Source organism: Schistocerca americana, chromosome 1 (genome assembly GCF_021461395.2).
Source record: "Schistocerca americana isolate TAMUIC-IGC-003095 chromosome 1, iqSchAmer2.1, whole genome shotgun sequence".
In the NCBI taxonomy this organism is placed as follows: Eukaryota; Metazoa; Arthropoda; class Insecta; order Orthoptera; family Acrididae; genus Schistocerca; species Schistocerca americana.
In genome coordinates, this window is record NC_060119.1 from 938,116,372 (window position 1) to 938,140,481 (window position 24,110).

Genomic DNA, 24,110 nt, shown 5'->3' on the forward strand with positions numbered 1-24,110 from the left:
TTCCGTCGCTAGCATTGGTACATACGTCACCGTTACCACGTACTGTCAGTTATTCACATCTGTATGTAAACTCGACGAAACACTGATTTCATACGTATTGGGAATGTTAGATGTGTCGGAAAGTAATACTTCAGCACGTAATTAATATGCGTCAACTTATTGGACAATGGCTCCGTAGAATTTCAAGAGTGATTAGAATACATACGATTCGTACATTGTAGATCAGCGAATATTCGCGTTGCTACATTATCCCTATCAAGTTATTAAGACAATTGACTCGGTTTGAGAAAGAACGAGGCTCATCTTTTTAATCATGCACACTAGCTTTGATTTCCTGCGATTCTCTAAAAGACACTTCAGAGGCGCTGACGAACCTAGTCCTTACCATTGTGGGGCCTCTTAATGGAGCGCTTAGTAATTTCAGGAAGATTCTCGTTTTTCGAAGTAATTCTACGTATATAATGAATATAGCTGTGTTCAACAGTGTTACGATTTACTCGTGTGTAAAGCGTCATGTTTGTCTAAGAGTAAGCACACAGTAAGAAGCTAGAGCTCCTAGCTTACTCATGTTTCAGTACATATAGTTTTTCACGCCAATGACTCATTAATTCTATTCTATTCCATTGTCTTCTGTTAGTCTTTACGACCACCACTGCGATCGCTGTGTTTCTTTTCATGAATATAAGTGTATGTTTCTAATTGAAATAATAATGATTGAAAACTTGTTTATATCATCTCCTGTGTTTTACTAATCTGTAACATTAAAGTTAGGTGTGGCCACTGTAATTGTTCTAGTGGAAGTCGGTGTATTTTGCGTAACGCCATTAATTTATTTTCATTCTTAACATCCATTACTCGTATCTACCGTTCAACAGAACCTGCGGATAGTTTATTTACTTTCTAAATCGGATACGTTATTGGGTTACGCGGTTTACAGTACATACATATTTGAAATGTAATCACGCAACTCGAAGCTACTCAGTGACTTTCGCTTGAGCAGAAATCAGTGTGATTTTTCTTCAGAAAGTAAATAGTTGAATCCAGTTGTGAATAAAAGGAAAAATATTACATGCAGTCTTTGGTAATAATTCAACGCATAACTGAGACACAATATCTAACACAGGTAACCATTTCTATCCACTGTGGCAAGATTATAGATGATCGTCTTCTTGAAATATTACTGTTACCTATAAAAGAAAGATTTCATGATTTTCTCGTTGTGAGATAAATGCAATAATAATAATAATAGAGGTCAGTTATACCATTTCGTTGTCTAATTAGCTCTAAAGAGATATGTCTTGACGTCTGGTATTAATGTATGGTTTCTTCCTCCTTTCAGTCTCATGAAGGTGAGACCAATACGACTGCTTTTCCTCAAACGAATCTCCTTTCAAGCATTTCACGCAGCAACCACCAGTAATGTCATATCTCTATGTACATATCATTCGAGACTCTTGCAATAGCTCTCCCTTCAAAATTGTTAAAACATACTTGTCAGATTACTTATACGTCATCTCTTTAGTTGAGATTACGATCCATATTCATTTGTTCCTTGTGCCAAAATAATGTAATTTTTTTCCTCAGTATCTTTCTTTTATTCCTTGCAGAATTTTTGAAACTATATTGTCTGTCATTTGCCTCCAAGGCTATTTTAAATACATATTGCAGTTCGCATCATTCATTATCGTCTCTGTCAGATCATGCGAGCATAGCCCCGAAATCGGTGATACAAATCTAATGAAAATGGAAAATATAGAGACAATTCCTCTGTTTCCTTTAGAATGAACAATTTCTGCATGTGAGGAATCGAGGGGAAGAAGTGACTTACACATAGAACTATACGGGTGATATGCTTGATACCATTGTACCACCATAAGTCACCTGGGAGAGGTGGCGACGTCATCCTACGAGGCTATGCGGCTGGACCACACAAGTATGGTCTTCAAACAGAAACAGTCTATCCAACTGGCGTTACTCCGCCAAAATTAATTTCGCAAATTATGCTCACGGGAGATGCGTCGCTGCTCGCCTTCCTCTTGCTCATGTCCGTGCTGCAGTGACAGCAGCTCGTTATCATTGGAATCAGCATCCCCAGAAACAATCACAGCGTGTCTTGTACTGCACAAGACACTGAAGCATTGAAGAAACGTCCTGACCAGACATGTGAGGTGCCGTTAGCAGGTATTCACGTGTGAATCTGTGGCTTGTGTAGCTTCTAGTGAAGTAATGGCTCTGCGGGGTATGGTTGGTAGCAAGCACTGGATGGACGAGTTAACTACCGCATCGTGGCCATCTATTTACCACTACGGTCCTCGACATTAGCGATTCATCCCCGACATGTAGCGAGGCGCTTATTCATTCAAGTCAGCTTATTTTAATTGATAGGCCAGTATAAACAGAAGTGCAGGCTATCAACAGATTCGCGGCCTCTCCCAGACGTGAACATTAGTATCAGAAGTTTTGAAACAACTAAAATACCTTAACAGTCCATTTATAAGCGACATTTCTTCACGGTCGAGGCAGCAGCATTTGGGTAAGTGAGCGTTGCTATTTTTTCCACTTCAGGAGACACAGTCATTAATAACATTGTAAATACTGAGATGTTACGTAATGTTATTAGGTTCACTTTGCCAGGCCGTGTCTTTTCTTATCTGTTTGTTGATAGGTTTACTGAAAACGTAGTGAAAGAAGGCACCTAAATTCGAATGAATAAAAACTTGCTCAAGGCACTTCATGGATGAGAAAGTTATGTAAACATTTACTTTGTGCTACAAATTCTGTAAATATGCTTTACACGGAATACTTAGCTCTGCTGTGTCACCAAAAGAGTATGGCAAACACAAACACACACACACACACACACACACACACACACACACACAAATACTAACACATATCCATAGCGAATGCAAATCAGAATCAGGAACTGAAGTAAGCGCATGGCATGACCATTGCCATCAAATGACTTGGTGTTGACGGTCAGAGCAGTAGTTTTCTTGTTAGTGGAGTAGTATAGCAGTATTTTAGAGAACTGAGAAATAAATGGATCAAAAAAAGTTGAATGTGAGGTCAGAAGCCACTTCGTTATGGCTCCTCTAGCGACGAGCGATGGCATCATGGAGTGGGGATTTCAGCATATATAGCGCATATGAATTAATGTAGCAGTCAGCGTAAGTAAGCGAGGAGTTTACACAATCTGAGGAGAGAGGAGCGGTGCGCAGGAGCAAGTCCCACCTATCATTGCAGCGCTGTCTGCCTGTACGAGTAATCTGTGCTTTTTCGTAGCAGGACTGACGCATGGTCGTAAGGATCGCTGTTTCCTCCTGAAATCTTAGGAGTTGTACCCAAAGCCTCTGACGTGAAAAATGCGTGTTGCTAGGGGCTCCCGTTAAGCAGACCGATCGCCTGGTACACGTCATTTTAGTTTACGACACTTTGGCTGCTTGCATGTTTACTTATCCCTATCACACCCTTTATATAAAATTTACACCGACAGCGAGAGTTGAAAAGCGTAGTGGTCATGTGACCATGCTATTAAAACAACTTCCACTACAGGACATCCTGTCTTTTCGTTGGTGTTCATCACTTTGGAAACGTATTTTCTCGGGTTTCGTAGGGCAACGCGCTGTTGGGATTGGAGGCTATTGTTAGTGGGACAAGGTGATCGTCAGTTGAAACTTAGAAATATTTTGATTGTCTGAATTCAGTTGGGACTCGTTCAGCCGACCTTTATTGCTATTCATCTGACTGTAAGCAGCTGTGTCCTTCCGTGATTTTTTCATTTTAACTATGTGACGAACCTGCGCTGTATTTGTTGTATTCTCCAACAGTTTATTGAACGTAACTTCTTCAACAATACAATAGGTGGCTGTACAATAGATGTAGACGTCCGTCGATCTAGCCGGAGATGTGTTTCCTCTCGGTCGGCTGGTACTTCTATCGGTGGTGCAGTACAGCGGCTTCGGTGATATCTTCTCGGAGACTCTGCTATAGCGGTTGCCATTAGCAGCGGACGAAGACTGGTCTGCCTTCGACCGGCCTGGCCTATATAGTCAGCTGGAGCCAACAGAAACCCGTGGCGGGATATGTCGCGGCGACCTCTGCAAGGAAAGGTTCCTATTAATCGACTGGAATCTTCGGCGTGTTTACATGATGTCTTCGCCTGTTTGGCTGTTGGTTTGTTTCCCTCATAGCGTGGCTGTTATGCGGTCCTGCCTGCCATTTAGGGGAACCCGATGGCAGACAGTATAGTATTAGTCGTGGCAGTCTTACTGGTAATGATCTTTAAGATTTCGCTGCGAAACTGGTAAAATTTCACGCTATGGAACTTTTAAAATATTGCTACCGGTTCTTCCCGTATTAGTGAGTGACTTTAAGCATTTACTCTACCTTTATGCTTACTGTTAGTAAATTTATAAGTTTGCTGGTTGGCTGTAATTCAGACAAAGTTGTGCACTCATTTAAAGTCAGCTTCCGGTTAAAATTTAAAACTTTGTGGATCCTTTTCGTGCATTTAGGTTTTAAAGTTATTTAATTATCATTCAGTTCTTGCTGCTTTTTAGTTTGCTGTTGTTTAGATTAGAAAAAGGACTCCATGAACAATTTTATGCAACGATTTGGGCTTAAAATCAAGCCGTGTACGACCAAACCATATTAATTTCGGCGAGCGGAACCGGAAATATTTGATCGTGCATTGTCCACAACAAACTGTCTGTCCAGTCGCAGAGACACATCTCCTCCTGCTAAAACTACAGGCACACAGCCTTCCTACTGCTTCAGTGGCTGTATTTATAAGGTGCCCGTGCGGACTGCCGAGAAAACATCTGATGTCTGTCTATTTGCATACGGCAGCAGTCTACAAACGACCGCTATCTCGGGCACATAATCTTCAATAATAAAGTTACCAATTACTTCAGAAACTTCTTAATTTTTGCTGGTATGCAGATAAGCAGTTTGAAAGCACGTAGAAAGTTTCAGCTCGTTAGAATGAAAACTTTCCTTAATAGAATTTATTTAGGGGAACTAACAGTAGATTGTTACCTCTGAACCACACCTTTGCTAAGACTTAGATCAGTTGCTATTTGTTACAAGCCTTAAACTTGGTGTAGCTCTATTATTTGATATATTTGATCATCTGGTTTAACCAAAATCTTCTATTATTAAAATTTCAAGTACTTAATCTACAACACTTAGGTACATTTTAGTTACAAAATTAGTTTTTATTTAATTACTCAAAAACTATGAGGTAGATTAACGTGGACTCTCTGTTATTATTTTTAGGCTGTACTAAAGCATAAAACAAATTTTCAAGTTACTAAGTCCATTATTTAACGCCTCTGATTCTTCCGAAAAACGTGGATTCTGGCGTTAATTTTTGTTTTATGGTTTTGGAAACCAGCATCACTTATTTATAACTTCCTACTGCACCTTCTGACCAAATTCTGGCTTCCTAGCGTCGTTATTTAGCGCCTCTGATTTTTCTCTTAAAACGACATTTTTCCGTAAACTATTAAGTTTAGAACATCAAGACTCGGTATTTGGAACATTATTTTGATTTTTAATTTCATACTAAATTGTGGTGAAATACTTGTGCGCTGCATGCAGACGCGATAAGGTGACGTGGCGCTACTAGCAGTGAACTGGGGTAAGTCCCCTCGCACTCGCTCGCCTCTGTATCTCACACATGATACAGCACTTGGTTTGCTTCAATTTGTACGCTGCTCTGTGTCAAACACTACGACCAAATTTGTATGATTGTTATTTAACTTTCGGGTAAGCGAATTGCTTTTATATTTAAGCAAAACAAAGTAAACCGAAGATATCTATTGGCTGCAGTGAAGCCACGTTTAACCCCACGAAATGGATTCCGAGAACTACCTTCATGAGATTTGCGTTTCTCCGAAATCGCATTACCGTGTACGAGAATTGTATGCGGGATAAGCGGATCCAGTTGATTCGCTACATATTAACAATCCCGGTCCTGGAGAAAGGTCGCATGTCACGGGCGGCCGGCACGCAGTCCAGCACCGGAGGCAAACGTCCTCGCCGGCCGGCCGGCCCGCCCCTGGCCTTTGCCGCGTCGCGTGATCGCGTGGGCGCCGCGGCCATTAGCGCCCTCTGCCCGCTGCCCGCAACGCGCCTGCCACGCCAATTAACGGAGACGGTCCGCCGGCGCCGGCACGCTGCGGCCCCCACCACCCACTCCCCACTCCCCAGGGACACCAGACACGCGCTGGGGGGATGCGCCACCCCACCACAGGGTCGGTAATAGCCGCCTACGACTGGGTCCCCACCCCACGCAGAGCCTACGGCGAGGCATCAACGCCAGCTCACTGCCGTGTTCCCCAATTCACAATAGCGCGAACCTAGCCTTGTGACACCGGTAATTATCCTGTCGGGAGACGCCGTCGCCGTCTGGGAAGACAATAAAACATGGAGAGATGCAAGTGGTTCCCAATAATGCTCAAGTACACTACTGGCCAATAAAATTGCTACACCACGAAGCTGACGTGCTTCAGACACGAAATTTAACCGACAGGAAGAAGATGCTGTGATATTCAAATGCTTAGCTTTTCTGAGCATTCACACAAGGTTGGCGCCGGTGGCGACACCTACAGCGTGCTGACATGAGGAAAGTTTCCAACCGATTTCTCATACACAAACAGCAGTTGACCGGCGTTGCCTGGTGGAACGTTGTTGTGTTGCCTCGTGTAAGGAGGAGAAATGCGTACCATTAAGTTTCCGACTTTGATAAAGTTTGGATTGTAGCCTAACGCTATTGCGGCTTATCGTATCGCGACATTGGATCTCGACCAACTCGAGCAGCAATGACTGTTACCAGAATATGGACTCGGTGGGTTCAGGAGGGTAATACGGAACGCCGTGCTGGATCCCAACGGCCTCGTATCACTAGCAGTCGAGATGACAGGCATCTTATTCGAGTGGCTGTAACGGATTGTGCAGCCACATCTCGATCCCTGAGTCAACAGATGACCTTTGCAAGACAGCAACCATCTGCACGAACAGTTCGACGTCGTTTGCAGCAGCATGGACTATCAGCTCGGAGACCATGGTTGCAATTACACTTGACGCTGCATCACAGACAGGAGCGCCTGCGATGGTGTACTCACCGACGAACTTGGGTGCACGAATGGCAAAACGTCATATTTGCGGAAGAATCCTGGTTCTTTTTACAGCATTATGATGGTCGCATCCGTGTTTGGCAACATCGCGGTGAATGCATATTCGTCATCGCCGTATTGGCGTATCACCCGGCGTGATGGTATCGGGTGCCATTGGTTTGACGTCACGGTCACCTCTTGTTCGCATTGACGACACTCTGAGCAGTGGACGTTTTAAATGTGTTACGACCCGTAGCTAAACCCTTCATTCGATCCCTGCGAAACCCCACATTTCAGCAGGATAATGCACGACCGCATGTTGCAGGTCCTGTACGGTCATTTCTGGATACAGAAAATGTTCTACTGCTGCCCTGGCCATCACATTCGCCAGATCTCTCACCAATTGAAAACGTCTGGTCAATGGTGGCCGAGCAACTGGCTCGTCACAATACGCCATTCACTACTCTTGATGAACTGTGGTATCGTGTTGAAGCTGCATGGGCAGCTGTACCTTTACACGCCATCCAAGCTGTGTTTGACTCACTGCCCAGGCGTATCAAGGCCGTTATTACGACCAGAGATGGTTGTTCTGGGTACTGATTTCTCGGAATCTATACACTCAAACTGCGTGAAAACGTAATCACATGTCAGTTCTAGTATAATATATTTGTCCAATGAATACCCGTTTATCATCTGCATTTCTTCTTGGTGTAGCAATTTTAATGGCCAGTAGTGTAGTTTCTAGGTCATACTCCGTAGACTATAGTAGGTGAATATGGACTTAGGGAAAGTGGAAACCGCCAGTAGAATATTGCGCAGAGCATAATTTAATGATAGTTGTCTTTAGGTTTAATAATCGTAGAAGAATGTTGTATACGTGGAAGAGACCTTTACACACCAAATGGCTTCAAATTGACTTTATAATGCTAACACAGAAATTTATAGGAAGCAAATTTTAAGTTGTAAGACATTTCCAGGTTCAGATGTGGGCTATGACCACAGCTTCTTGGTTATGAAATCCAGATCAAAACTGAAGGAATTAGAAAAAAGGTAGGAAATTAATGAGTCAGGATCTCCATAAGTTGAAAGAATCAGAGGTTGCTGAGAGTTTCAGAGGCAGCGTTAGGCAGCGGTTGAATAAAACAGGGGAAAGGAATACTGTAGAAGACGAATTTTTAGCTTTAAGAGATGAAATAGTAAAGGCAACAGAGAATCAAATAGGTAAAAAGACAATGCCTAGTAGAAATCCTTGGATATCATAACAAATATTGAATTTTATTGATGAAAGGAGGAAATATAAAAATGCAGCGAATGAAGCATGTGAAGGGGAATGAAATTGTTTAAAACATGAGATTGCTATGGACTGCAAATTGCTAACCGGGAGTGGCTAAAGACAAATGTAATGATTTAAACAGTGTAATAAGCCATCGTTGCAAAATACTAACACGAATTCCTTACTGAAGAATGAAAAAACTGGTACAAGCCGACCTTATGGAAGTTCAGTTTGGATTCCGAAGAAATGTAGGAACACGCTGTGCAGTACTCACTCCACGCTTCATCTTAGAAGAGAGGTTAAGAAAAGACAAACCTACGTTTACGGCATTTGTAGACTTAGAGGAAGCTTTTCCAATACCCTCTTTCAAATTCTGAAAGTAGCAGGAGTAAAGTACAGAGAACGAAAGACTATCAACAACTTGTACTGAAACCAGACGGCAGTTATAAGAGTCAAGGGACATGAAAGGGAAGTAGTGGTTGAGGAGAGTGTGGAACAGGAGACAGGGTTGTACCTCATTCCTGACGTTATTCAGTCTGTACATTTGACACGCAGTAAAGGAAACCAGAGAAAAATTAGGAATAGGGATTAAAATTCAGGGAGATGAAATAAAAACTTTGAAGTTTGCCGATGACGCTGTAATTCTGTCAGAGACAGCAAAAGACTTGAAAGAGCAGTTGAACGAATTGGTCAGTGTTTTGAAAAGAAGATATAAGATGTGCAACAACAAAAGCAAAACAAGGATAATGGAAAGTAGTCGAATTAAATCAGGTGATGATAAGGGAATCAGATCAGGAAACAATACACTTAAAGTAGTAGATGATTTTTGCTGCTTGGGCAGCAAAATAACTGATTATGGCCGAAGTATAGAGGGCATATATTGTAAACTAGCAATGGCAAGAAAATAATTTCCGAAGAAGAGAAATTTGTTAACATCGAATACAGATTTAAGGGTTAGGAAGTGTTTCCTGAAAGTATTTGCCTGGGGTGCAGCCTTGTATGGTAGTGAAACATAAACGATAAACAGTTTAGACAAAAAGAGAATAGAAGCTTTCGAGATGTGGTGCTGCTGAACAATGTTGAGCATTAGATGGGTTGATTACGTAACTAATAAGGAAGATCTGAATGGAATTGGGGAGACAAGAAATTTTGTGGCACAAGTTGACCAGAAGAAGGGATCGGTTGATATGACTCACACTAAAAGAACAAGGGATCACCAATTTAGTACTGCAGGTAAATGTAGAGGGATTTAGATGCAGTAGTTATTCAGTGATGAAGAGCCTCACACAGGATAGAGTAGCATGGAGAGCTGCATCAGGATTCGGACTGAAGACCGCAACTACAGTCCACAGTCGTCATGGTACCGTCGATTACTTTTACATCTATGTACATATTTCGCAAGCCACCGGGTTGTTGGATGACAGAGGATACCCTGTAACCCTGCTTGCGACTTCCTTTCCTGTTCCAAGGGAAAAGAACTATCTGTGGGCCTCTGTACGTGTCCTAGGTCCTTCATGGTCTCTAAGGCCCCCAACACAGGCCAACCTCCTGCCTAACGAGTCTCCTCCGGCCCGTTCACCTTTATGTGGGTGATTGTATAGTGGTCGGATCTGTGGCCCAGTTGCTTTGGCTTGCTGGCGGACTGTTACCTGCCATCCCACACTCCATCATTCCAAGAAGTTAGGAACCGCTCAGCAGTGACAGTGTGCCCATTCACAGTCTAATGGGTCGGCGACACACTCAGCGGCGCAGGGGGATGTGTGTGTCGCCCCACCAGTCAGGCTGTGAGTGGCGACTTTACGCGAAATGTACATTGGCTTAGTAGAATTGTTATGAAGTCAGCTTCGCATATCGGCTCCCTAAATTTCTCAGTGGTGTTAAAAACTACCACTATCAAATCTTGCAGCCCATCTCTCAATTGCTTTGATGTCTTCTTTTAATCAGAGTTGTTTTGGATTCTGAAAACTTGAGAAAGACACAAGAATGGGTGTCCTGTATGTGGTCTGCTTTACAAATAAAGCACACTTCCCTACAGTTTGACCATTCGCCTCCCCTACACCATTACATGTTCGTTGCACTCCATATTGCTTTCCAAAGCTATACCAAGATATTTAATAGACGAGACTTACCACAGGTTGCATGAAAATTCAATTCATTATCACCTACTGCATAATAGTGACGACACAAGCATGCGTCCATGCCACAGTTCATGTTCCGAGCAGCTTTCGTCTGCACGACCGCGGACCTAGTATTACAAGGAACGAGATTCATCCGACCAGACAACATGTTTCCACTGATACCAGGTCAATCTCAACGGCCCTGTGCTCATAGTAATTGTAAATGACGACGATGTTGGGTCAGCATTGTAACACGCAGGGGTGGTCTGCTGGGGATCCCCATGTACAACAATGTCCTCTGAATGATGTGCTCCGAAACACGTGTGCCTGCAACTGCACTGCACACTGTCCTTAGTTCTGTAACAGATCGCAGCCTATCCTGTTTTACAGAATAGGCAAACCTCTGACCTTCACGTTTTGTCATGAAGGGTGGGCGTACAACAATTTGTTGCCTAACCATAATTTCACCGTCCTTCAGCCACTTTCAATAGATGCTCGTCACTATAGCATTTTCCACTTTTCAATCGAAAATTATATATATGTATATAATTATATATATAAATTATGTATATATAATTTGTGGTTGAAAAGTGGAAAAAGTTTTATCTGATAATAGGAACAAGAAAGATTTTAGAAAAAATGGAAGAAGAGCTGTGAGTCATTAGCATCATATCTGTGTGGAACGGGGGAACATTACATTAATTCCTGAATTTTGTGTTAAATGCCTTCGTTCCTTAGAAGCGTACAGTAATGTCTCTCGACAATATTAGCAGCATACCTCTCAACTTTTGTTTTGTTTTTGTGTCTTATGTTGTAATACGTGCATCTAATTTATCTTAACTAATAGAATATTCGAGCATTGTCAGAACATAAACGGTTATGAAAAGCTTCCTGGTTCATTACCTCGACAAATTATCTTTGTACAGAGCCCTGAACGACAATTACTATAGCGGACACAGGAAGGCCAACAAAATCCTTTGGAGCATTAACTAGCGTCGTACTGCTTTCATGCGTTTGCCATATTTAAGAAGAGTCCTGTAGATCGTATCTACATGTCAACCGAGGGTAGCCAGTAGGCTGTAGCACAATGCCACAACTTGCAGGTTGAAATATAATAGTCAAAATATGTATGGCCATTTCGGTCCGTTCATGACTCTGTTACTGTGAAATATATGACAACAAGTAATGGAACTACATTTCACGCATTTAGCTCCAACACGTATTTGCTATGCTTTGATATGTACTTATTTACCTTACAAATCTCCGTCTTCTTCACGTTCAGCGTTTAACATTGTATCTAACAGTATTCATACTATATTTCGATTTTCAAAAAGAGATTCATTTCATTAAGCAATATCCTACTATTTCACCATTATGGTGTGGATTGACGTCTGGCATATAGTCTTTTGAAGAAACAAGTAGCAATAGAAAAGAGTTTGGAATAATTATTTGAAAGTAATAGGAGAGAAAAATTTACTGTTCATCTTCGGCTTCATTTCCTCTACAAGAGTTTTCCATCTAACAAAACAGTTCCGTTTCCTTTCTCTTCCTCATAGTTTGGAAGTTTGATCAGATTATCGGACAACCCATCCGTCAGGCTATATGGCTTACACAAATGCGCACGGTTGTTGATCTCGCCTTTTGTTCACATGCACAATAAATTCTCATTTGCCAGCCATTTTCGGGGCTTTATGGGAATTTACAGGTCAGTTATTTGAGATACACTACACCACCGGCGCTCCGCTGTCCCTCTAGGAGAGAATTCCTTACCTTCGTGATATCCTCAAATGAAATGCAAGTTACCTTAATTAAGCTACTGCTATCGACTCTTGCGCAACAGAAATTTGCGATGCATATTTATACAACAAATATTCGAGTTTCTATTCCCAAATCGATGTACTGAAATTGCACCACAAGTGTGCTGGTTACATGATTTATATAATTATTTTTACAGTTTTTGTAGAATATCTTTGTTTATTTTCTGCTTTACGTACAAATAGTTTTGAACATTAATTTGTGATAGCTTTTTGTGCTCGTAATTCTTTTGCAACTTCTGCATCAGCACTGATAATCTTCCAGGTATTACATGCAAGACTTACTCTGCTCGCCCCGAACCTCGGAACGACCTGTTTTCACATAGAAGCACTTTTTGTTTAATGTAACATGCGATTTCCCGAATTTAAGAAAGGAAATAATCATCAATGTATTCCAAATGTATTTTATAAATTTATGCTACAGTTTTAACAAAACGACTATTACCATTCGCGGAAATTATCAATGCCCAATACTGTTTCCGCTAAGGAAGATAATGGTATATCTTCATTATGACAAAACTAATAAAAACCCTATGAATTGTTTTGGCTCATTGACTATCAAATGGCGTCTGATAAAGTAAATCGAAAAAGTGGAAGATTTTAAGAAACAGAGGGACCCCATCTCATCTTATATGAGCTGTAAATGTAGATGAATAACAAAACACAAATAAAATAGCGGAAAACATACGTAATATGGCTGAAATAAACCAACGAGTTAGACACGTATATCCCTTTCACACACTGCTTTTAATATGCAGTCAGACTTTGTAACTGAAACTTGGGTATTGACAATAAAACATTATAAATTCTCAATGTGGATGTTAGTGGGTGAGAGCCGTATCCGAAGGATATTTTACGTAGGAATAAGTGATGTTTCTTGGTCGGTGTCTCAATCTAGCGACCGATTTCATGAAAACCTGAAGGGATACACACAATACCCCGCCATAAGAAGTTTCCAGCATTTTTACTGCTTTCTTTGTTGGAAGACAAGAGTTTGTGTTTTGTGCAACATTTGTAAATACTTTGAGTTCTGCCCTTTAAGTGCTCTATAGTATATTAAAACCTATGGGGAAGATATTGTCAATTCCTCAATAACGGAGTTCTTTTGCAAGTAAAATTGTAAGTATCATTAAAACTAGTTGCTTAGCGCGAGGACTGCGTAGCCGTACTTGCTCGTTAGTGTACCACCTTGTACCTAGAAAAATGAAAAGAGCCATTCTGCTTGCGTTCTAAAGGATTAAGTTATTCTGGGTAACAAGTTTTCAGCTTAGAATGCCATCCTCAGACTTTAACTGATAATCGTCACCAAGTAAGGTACAATGGTTGCAAACAACACAGATCAACATGTTATTCTTGTGGATGGGACACAAGCACATAGTAAATGTTAACTTTGACAGTGCGGTGGTAATGCAATTTAGAAGGTAAAAAAATTTGAACAATGAATTAATATTAATGCCAGCAAACAAGTAAAAATTAACACTAATCTCGCGAAACAGTATCTATAAACAGTTTACACTAAATAAAAAGAAACGTATAAAATAAAGTAAAATTAGTACTTGGCAAGACTACTTCAAGAGGTATTTTAGACATGAAAAGTGATACACAAACGAATTACAAGGAATAATTAAATTAAATTACACATTTATTGTCTTAGGACCAGTTCCGTTCTTCGAATATCTTCATGTTGCCGAGTTGCGATAAAGTCATGACAAACATGGTCTGTAAGGAATTTCAAAGACCAAATCTCGATTTACTGCCACGAGCGTAATACAATCCGACGGTTCTACAACTTTATCCTTTCATTACTGCGCTCTACAGCCCTGTTCCCTATCTCCATGTACATGCATGCACTCTTCGCAAACCATTGCACTGCATGTCGGAGAGTACTTTGTATGCGAGAACGTTACAAAAATTATCGCTTGTATGTTCTTTATGCCTATGTAAGGGTCCTAATTTATCTTATACGGCCTCACTGCCCGCATGCTAAAGTGTTTCTGCTTCTTCAATATAAAACCTCCACATTGTGGCCATAGTCTGTGAGATTCGTTCTAAAATCGCCAGGTTTTATCAAATTAGGCAACTGAATTTTATTTGTTCTGCTTGGTTTTTGTTGGTGTTATAGCTCTGAGAACTGAATCGTTATCGAATTTATGCGGCACAACTCCGTTAAAACATCTGTATGGATGGCCCCATAAGAACAGTGAAAAGCGAGAAACAGCACACGATATTGAAAAAAAAACACTAAAAGCATCCTACATTAGCAATTACTTGACACTATCAACGATTTCAATGAGTCATTATGCTAAATCCACAGCCATACGCTATTCCTCTTACACAGGTTCATTCTGCAGAGGTCTGTAGGGATGTTGCAAGAAGTGTGTACAGGGATGTTGTAAAAGTGCAGCTAACTACATACGCCTATGACTGGGTTGTGACTTCCATCTAGTGATCGTTGATTTGAGCTACTTTATTGGCGTATCAAAACTAGTTTCTCAGCCTTTAGGAAACACCTGTTGATGATAGAGATTTGATAAGATGAAAGACATTAGGGATCACTATTACATTTAATGCTTATATCTTTAATGCACTGCGTATATGCACAAAATTTATGATTCTGGAATAAACGAGTGATTAAGCCTTATGACCACCGTGCATCTCGCATACTTTAAAAGCAATCAAATGCGCTAACATGTGAAATTCTCAAGAGCCTTCCTCACTGCACTACGGATTTATATTTTGTATCGTCTGTCGATGACCTCGTCCCTCGTCGGCAAAGTCGTTAATTTCTAACAGTGAGCAGCGTGGATTTCAGTTTCATTCCTCATCACGCTTAATATATTGTGGACGGAGCCCGAGTAGAACACGAACAGAGGCATTTAGCCAGCCGAGTCTTGCTCGCTCTGTGCGTTTAAGTGCGTGGTTGACATTGCGCTTCCTACCCTCTATTGTCAGCCATGGAGATTGTAAACAATCCAAGGAAGGAGCTCTGCGTTGTCCTACCACGTAATTTTCAAATTCTGATCTATCTGTACTATGAAAAAGAGCGTTGTATTTTCCACTTTGTGTTAAGTCCCATACAGCTTTCGTCTGCTATGTGTGACTTTGTTGACCGACATTTCACGCTCCATGCACACAGTTTTGGCATTGTGATACTCTATGGTACGAAGAAGAAATCGGCGATTACGGTTCAGAAGGAAAAGTTGATGTTTTCTCTGTAGCTGAATTATCAGGTTAGTAATGCACGAAAGAAAATAACATAGTGAAATGTTTGAAATATTGTATCGCTTAAATGAACAAAACACAACTATGCTAGTAAAAAGTATCATAAAAGACCACCCCCAAACAAGATTCTGCAGATAGTATTGCAAGCCTTCTAGGAGCCACAAGCGAACAACATGCCGAAAAGAAATTTTCTATAAATTGTGATATAGCGCTTTGAATGTCTGAATATTTTAAACATACCACACTCATACAAATTATATGCACGTGCGGTATCTACAATTGTTGTTTGTTCGGAATAAATACATTATTTGGCAAAACATTTAGTAAGTGTCGTAATTTTAATATTTTATAATAAGATTTTTAAGATTAGATAAATAAAATTTCGTAATTCCAATTGAAATATCACGTAAATTTATTTCAGTTACAGTCACAAAGCAATGATTTTCGAAAAATGTGTTCAAAACAGCAGCCCACGGCATCCAGGGTAACTGAGACCAGTCCCTGATGAGTTAAATCTCCATACCGATCATTTATCTCTGTAAGCAACTATTCGTGGAGATGGGGCCGACTGGAGCACGGGACTTCATTCAGATTAATAGTTTAATCCCCAGCCAACAGCTGCAGCGCTATAGACATGTACGGCACGATATCCGGAGAAGATGATCTACATGGAGAGCGTACCACCTTTAGTTCCGTAAGCTGGCCACAGATCGCATAGGAGCCACTTTAACAACAGGTTCACTGCCCATGCAAATAACGCAATTCAAGTGGTCTGGTTCACCCATTGCCGTCTCAAAACCGCAATACGCAAAGATTTCAGCGGGAAAGCTCACACTGTTCTCAGATATAACCGCACAAATATGTTTGCCTGGAAATTGGATTGTAGCTCTGGGCCGAGCGCTTAAATATTAAACTCAGGCTTGTGAAGGAGAGGAAACAGTTTAATTGAAATTTGAAGGCTTTCGAAAAGAGTTCTTTTTTTCAAATATTTCAAGTTAATTGCAGTTTCTCCATAGTTTAGTTCTGACAAGTAACAATATTTCTATCTGATTTCCAACGACTTACTCTCCTCTGAGATGATTAGTATTATTTGGAGATGAAACTTCCTTCAAGGAATTTAACAAAAGCCTTTATTCAGAGCCAGTACATCGATTTCTGATTTCGACTACTTTATAGTCATCTGAACATTGATAGCCAATATTAAACAACCACAAATCACTGATGTTTTTGACAAGGATTTTAAATGCTAAAACTGTAGAACGCCGTAAGAAGCAACATGCTAATACATATAATATCCTATTTATTCATCAATAAATACTGCAATAGGTAATTAACTGAAAACTTAGACTACATCAACGTTGCCCGACCCAAGATTCAAAAACGTTCATTGTCAAGATGTTTTATTCTGTGCGAAAGCAATCAATACCATTAAGGATTTACTTTTAGTTACTGATACGGCTGTTAGTGAGGATGAGGAAGACGGTCATATGTTACAGAATAACACAAGAAAAGTATAACCGGCGATCTGGAACACAAACGGACCTGCGGACCTACCATTACAGTTTTGATATTATCTGAAAGATCGCCATCTAGATCTTAAACAAGAACCATTAGTAATGCGTAATCACATGATCGGACCTACCTGTACAATGTTAGAAGAAACAACATAAATATTTGAGTCGCATAGCCACATCGTTAGCTTCTGAAAGACAGCAATCAAAAGCAGCCTATGAACTCTGTCAAGAAGACAACAGAATGCAGGGACAGTTGTCATTAAAGTGAGGTTGTACTACTTGATGTCATGTTAAGTGATAATATAAGAGCTTCATTTTTGAGGGTGTTACCTGAATCTTGCATCGGTAAAGTGCAGGATGATTCAAAAAGACCCTCCCCCCCACCAGCTGCCAAGGAAAGTAAGAAATGTAGTGTAGTAAAGCGGTTTTCTTTCAAGAAAATTATTTAAAAATCGGTGTTACGAAGCTTTTTAACAGGGCTGGAAATGGAACAATTTTATGGCTATTTAAAAGTCGCCATTCGTCTTCCAAAATGTTAAATATACTCCATACCCCCAGGTCTAGCCTCCCCCCCCCCCCCCCCCCCCCGTCCCACTACCAACTATCTGTCTTTTGTAGTATGTCTGTAATAAACAACCGAAATGTGTTCTTTCTCTTTGAATCACCAGGTATATTAAAACCACAAATGCTAAAACTTTTATCTGCATTACTGTTTATATAAAAACATGTTGAGAAAAGACAAAGGCAAGAATGTAAATCGAAGAAACAATTAACGAAGTGTTCTCAACATATGAATCCTACTTCGCGGAGCACCAATCCGCATGTCGTTTGTAACTTTGAATAATGAATAATGGGCAGAGATAAGTGAATAAAATTTAGTTTTTGTGTACCGAACACAGGAATTATATCGAATACAATTCTTCACTCTTGTCTGTGAAATTCAAGAATAAGGGGTGTACACATGGTACGTTTCAGTTCCTTGGCCAACTAGGATTCGATTCTGGATCTGGTCCGCACACGACGGTTTCATAAGACGCTGTTGTAACGACAAAAGGGGTGTCTGTGTTACGTGAGTAGGCCACTGATGAGACAGCTTTTCTTGAAGCTAGTTGTTACTCCGCAGAGTGGGTTGTCGATAGCGGCAACGCAACGCTTTAGTAGTCCGCCAGGGTGCATAACAATGAGCAAACAGCCCTGATTCAGATCCTTTGTTCCACGCTCACAAAATTGGCTTGCGCTGTGCCACGAAGGTGGTACGTCGTAGGAGAACGAGAGCAAGAGAGACAGACGGGTAGGCAAAGTATCGTATCGAAGCCAGTAGCGAGTACAGAAGAGCCCATAAAGGCAGTAGGCTTCATCCGGCTTCTTTACATCACCCAAATCTACACCTTTCCATTTTCAATGAACTTGCTTTAGACGTAGTCGAGAGGCTTATACAACGACTCAGGAATATTTTAGATTACTAATGTACACTCCTGGAAATGGAAAAAAGAACACATTGACACCGGTGTGTCAGACCCACCATACTTGCTCCGGACACTGCGAGAGGGCTGTACAAGCAATGATCATACGCACGGCACAGCGGACACACCAGGAATTGCGGTGTTGGCCGTCGAATGGCGCTAGCTGCGCAGCTTTTGTGCACCGCCGCCGTCAGTGTCAGCCAGTTTGCCGTGGAATACGGAGCTCCATCGCAGTCTTTAACACTGGTAGCATGCCGCGACAGCGTGGACGTGAACCGTATGTGCAGTTGACGGACTTTGAGTGAGGGCGTATAGTGGGCATGCGGGAGGCCGGGTGGACGTACCGCCGAATTGCTCAACACGTGGGGCGTGAGGTCTCCACAGTACATCGATGATGTCGCCAGTGGTCGGCGGAAGGTGCACGTCGACCTGGGACCGGACCGCAGCGACGCACGGATGCACGCCAAGACCGTAGGATCCTACGCAGTGCCGTAGGGGACCGCACCGCCACTTCCCAGCAAATTAGGGACACTGTTGCTCCTGGGGTATCGGCGAGGACCATTCGCAACCGTCTCCATGAAGCTGGGCTACGGTCCCACACACCGTTAGGCCGTCTTCCGCTCACGCCCCAACATCGTGCAGCCCGCCTCCAGTGGTGTCGCGACAGGCGTGAATGGAGGGACGAATGGAGACGTGTCGTCTTCAGCGATGAGAGTCGCTTCTGCCTTGGTGCCAATGATGGTCGTATGCGTGTTTGGCGCCGTGCAGGTGAGCGCCACAATCAGGACTGCATACGACCGAGGCACATAGGGCCAACACTCGGCGTCATGGTGTGGGGAGCGATCTCCTACACTGGCCGTACACCACTGGTGATCGTCGAGGGGACACTGAATAGTGCATGGTACATCCAAACCGTCATCGAACCCATCGTTCTACCATTCCTAGACCGGCAAGGAAACTTGCTGTTCCAACAGGACAATGCACGTCCGCATGTACCCCGTGCCACCCAACGTGCTCTAGAAGTTGTAAGTCAACTACCCTGGCCAGCAAGATCTCCGGATCTGTCTCCCATTGAGCATGTTTGGGACTGGATGAAGCGTCGTCTCACGCGGTCTGCACGTCCAGCACGAACGCTGGTCCAACTGAGGCGCCAGGTGGAAATGGCATGGCAAGCCGTTCCACAGGACTACATCCAGCATCTCTACGATCGTCTCCATGGGAGAATAGCAGCCTGCATTGCTGCGAAAGGTGGATATACACTGTACTAGTGCCGACATTGTGCATGCTCTGTTGCCTGTGTCTATGTGCCTGTGGTTCTGTCAGTGCGATCATGTGATGTATCTGACCCCAGGAATGTGTCAATAAAGTTTCCCCTTCCTGGGACAATGAATTCACGGTGTTCTTATTTCAATTTCCAGGAGTGTAGCTAGAAACGTTGTAGATTAGCTGCATAGCTCATCTTTCAAAATCCGACCTTCCGAGTTTTGAAATGGTTTCATAGACAGCAATCTTGAAATTAAAGTCACAAAAATGAATAAACAATCTAAAATGTCCGTCTACATCTATACTCTGCTAACCACTGTAAAGTGCAAGGTAGAAGGTATGTTCCGTTGTACCAGTTATTATGTCTTCTGGCTGTCCCATTCATATATGAAGCGCAGGGAGGATGATAGTTTAAATGACTCTGTCTGTGATGTAATTAATGGACCCTTCTCCTCATGATCCCTATGTGAGCGATAAGTATTTGGTTATAGCATATTTCTAGAGTCATCATTTAAAGCAGGTCCTTGAAACTTTGTAAGTGAGCTACCTCTAGATAATTTGCGTTTATTTACAAGCGTCTGCCGGTTCAGTTTCTTCAGTATATCTGTGACACTCTGCCACGGGTCAAACAAATATTCGTGTTGCACTTCTCTGTATGTGTTCTATATCCCTGGAAGTCCTGTTCGGCACGGGTCTCGTACACTTCATCAGTGTTCTAGCAAGGATCGCAGGAGTGACTTTCAAGAAATCTCCTTTGTAGATTCATAGCACGTCCCAAGTAGTCTACCAGTAAATCTAAGGCTAGAAACCGCTTAACACAAAAATGGAATGAGCTTTCCTGATCAGTCCATTTTACATTCCTACGAAGTTTTACGTTCAGGTATTTGTAGGAGTTGAACGATTCCAACGGACTCATTTATATAACAGTTAATAGAATAATATGTTTTTTCGTTTTTTGAAGCGCACTATGTTCTGTACATTTAAAGCAAGTTGCCAATCTTTGCGCCAATTTGAAACCTTATCAAGATCTGACTGATTATTTATGTGGCTTCTTTCAGACAGTACTTCACTATAGATAACTGAGTCATCTGAAAAAATTCTGAATTGGTATTGTCCATAAAGTCATCAACATACAACATGAACAGCAAGGAGCCCAATACACTTCCCAGGGGCACACTTGAAATTATTTCTACGTACTATAAAGGATCTCAATACTAGATAACATGCTCCAACCTCCCTGTCAAACAGTCCTCAATCCAGTAACACATTTCGCTTGATATCCCATATGATTCAAACGCTTTTCGAAAATCAAGAAATACTGCATCTACCTGACTGCCTTGATCCAAATATTTCACTACGTCACGTCAGAAAAGAGCGATTTGTTTTTCACATATCGTTTTCGAAAGCCATCTGGTTGGCATAAAGCAGTTCATTACGTTCCACATACGTCACTGTGTTTGGGCTCGGAATAAGTTCTAATATTCGACAACAAATCGATGTCAAGGATAGTGGACGGTAGTTTAATATTTTAGCAGTGAGGCCATTGTTTTGGAACAGGTAAAAATAAGTGCATTTCCTTTAACAAACAAATACCTAATTTAATTTTGAAAGTTGTAAAAATACGTGCATTTCCTTTGACGAACAAATCTGTAGTTGTGAACGAAGTTGGTTATACCAATATGCAGTAACTATTGCGAGTTACAGAACATTGTATGGTAGTAATTCTGTGAACTGTTAAGTTTTTTTTAAAAAAAAAAATGTAAATTACGTGGAACCTGTATAAGATATACAGCTAAATCTCCTCAATCGTAATATAACTGAGGAGCGCATAGCCATTTGAGTCAACAATGTAGCATGTCACTTTCTCGGCCAAGAGTGCTATGTACACGGGTGGCAACTGGCGCTGCTGTCCAGCGTGACTTCTGTTCGAGCCTTCTTGTGTGAACTTCCGCTGATTGGCACGCTCTTCTTTTTAATTTTGCAATCACTTTATGTAGAATGCTCATTGTGAATATTCGTACAAAAGTAGCCTTGTTCTTAAGAAGTTGTTTAGTGGCACATGATATGGAACTGTGTGACGAAAAAGTATTAATAAAAATTGCAAGTCCATTTGTACCGCAGGGTTTACGTTGTTAGTCAACCAATAATTCCTCAAAACTGAAGCGATACATACTACAAGTCATCTTTTGGTGACACTAGAGTTGCCCTACCGTTTACCATTCGGTAGTTTGGTACACTATATAAATACCGTAGTAAATGGAAATGTTATTGGTGGTATTGGTAATATCTATCTGGAAAGAAACGTAGATGAATTCGTAAGAGAGAGAGAATGGAAGCCGACAACTTTTTTGTTTGTTTGGTTGTTTCTTTTGCACATAATTATAATCGCAAATCAATCAGTGTTAGCCCATTGTGTATTTTATATTCTTTGCAGAATGTAAGTTGCATTTTATGAGTAATAGTAATTATTTGATTGCATAAGTTCTGTGCTTTGGTGTAAGAGAAGCAATTATTTTGATGCAGGTACAGTTTACATTTACAAATATAAAAATATATAATTATTGTTGTTTTTTGGTAACTAACAGAACATTCTGCATTATGATCAAAGGCAAGAGTTTCCTGATAATGCGAAGGTAGTTTATCAATGACAGAAACATGTTTCGTATACACCTGACGCAGTGTTGAAGTGATGTACTCATTTTTGTTTTGTGACTTTTTTATGCTACCTTCTTGTTGAGGAAATTGCGTTTTCTAGCGCTGTATGATAAATCACTATTTTTTTGTTTTTACAACATTCCTTTGTTTCATGTTACAGATCAACAACTTTCGAGTAAAATCTGAGTTTAACATTGATGATTTCAGTTTTCCTATAAATACTGTTTATTCTTAAGTGGCAGACAGGACCTTTAAGTAGAACAAACCAGGCCATCTATGTATCTTCCCTCTGTTTATAGACAGTTAACCACAACCGGTTTATAAGGGAATCTAGTAAGACACTGACTGTATATACAAAGAAAGCGAACTTTATGAAGTAACTCCCAGAAGGTATCCAACACATCCAACGTACATGTTACATGGGTACAATCTTAACTGACCAAACCTCCTAGGAAACGTACTGTAGTTTACGTTTATTTATGGTAGTATGTGGTAGCCTACAGTATTTTACGACCCTAGGTGACACCCTCTGAATGTGTTCCATGTTTTTGAAAGGACGAGGGTTTGTCACAATAGGATCAATGAAAACATATTGGCTTATAAACCAATGTAGTGTGAGTATCCACCGATGCATACATCTGTTCTGTGCAACGTGTCCTGTTTTCGACGGGTTTACAGTTTGTACAATTGATAATTCCATAATTTGACAGTCATATACATACCAAGGTTTTCGAGATTCAAGAGCTAATGGTTAATACAGAATTGCACCATGGAAAATCTTCGATATATTCCTTTCATTTCTTTCTGATGTCTGTGTAGGAAATTGTTCCGTCCGTGATTACACGGAAGCAAATCTGCACCAAATTTTGTACATTAAAGCCATATTCAACCCTTATGAAGTCAGACAAGGATCTACATGACTGAGAAGTGGCAACTACGTTCACGAAGACTAACAACGGTCGGAAGGGTGAGGTGTTGTCGATATGCCCCTCCAAATCAGCATCCAGTGACGCCTGTCGGCTGAGGATGACTCGGCTGTCGGTCGGTACCGTTGAGCCTTCCGAGGCCTCTTCGGACGGAGCTTGGTTTTGTACTGGAAGTAATGACACACTTAAGTACATTCATTGAACCACAGTTTTATTTTGATAACTGTTATCTTTCAGAAATGAATCTTTATCACAAGATGACATCTGTACAATACGACACATACAATAACTACCTAACGCTGTTGACAGAAAATTAAATTCAGCAGTTTTGTAACCTCTATCAGAATCTTCGGCGGGAGTTCTGCGTTAAAAGTGGACCAGTAACTACTCCTTCGAAAGAGACTAATAATAATTAATAAAAAAGCCATGATGTTTAGGACGTAAATGCATAGAAGAAACTGTTCGTTCGGATATCCAATAATATGAATTTTCCCCTATATACTTTAAGTACTAGGTGAACGGAAGTATTTGACGTAAAGGGGATATTCTGCTGTTGTAGTAGTAACCATTACTGTCGTAAATACGCCACACATTTAGCGTACACATATAAATAAATAAATGTCGTGTGACTAGGGCCTCCCGTCGGGCTCACCGTTCGCCGGGTGAAAGTCTTTCGATTTGACGCCACTTCGGCGACTTGCGCGTCGATGGGGATGAGATGATGTTGATTAAGACAAAACAA

General features: G+C 41.2%; 1 protein-coding gene across 1 annotated transcript in view; it reads left to right on the forward strand.

The window, feature by feature from the left end:
* Positions 1 to 5,995: 5,995 nt before the first annotated feature.
* LOC124595252 overlaps positions 5,996 to 24,110 on the forward strand; it is a 129,276-nt gene continuing 111,161 nt past the window's right edge. Inside the window, exon 1 of the mRNA XM_047133921.1 lies at positions 5,996 to 6,260. Within this exon, the coding sequence (XP_046989877.1) occupies positions 5,996 to 6,260 (265 nt within the window). The remainder of the gene's footprint in view (positions 6,261 to 24,110) is intronic.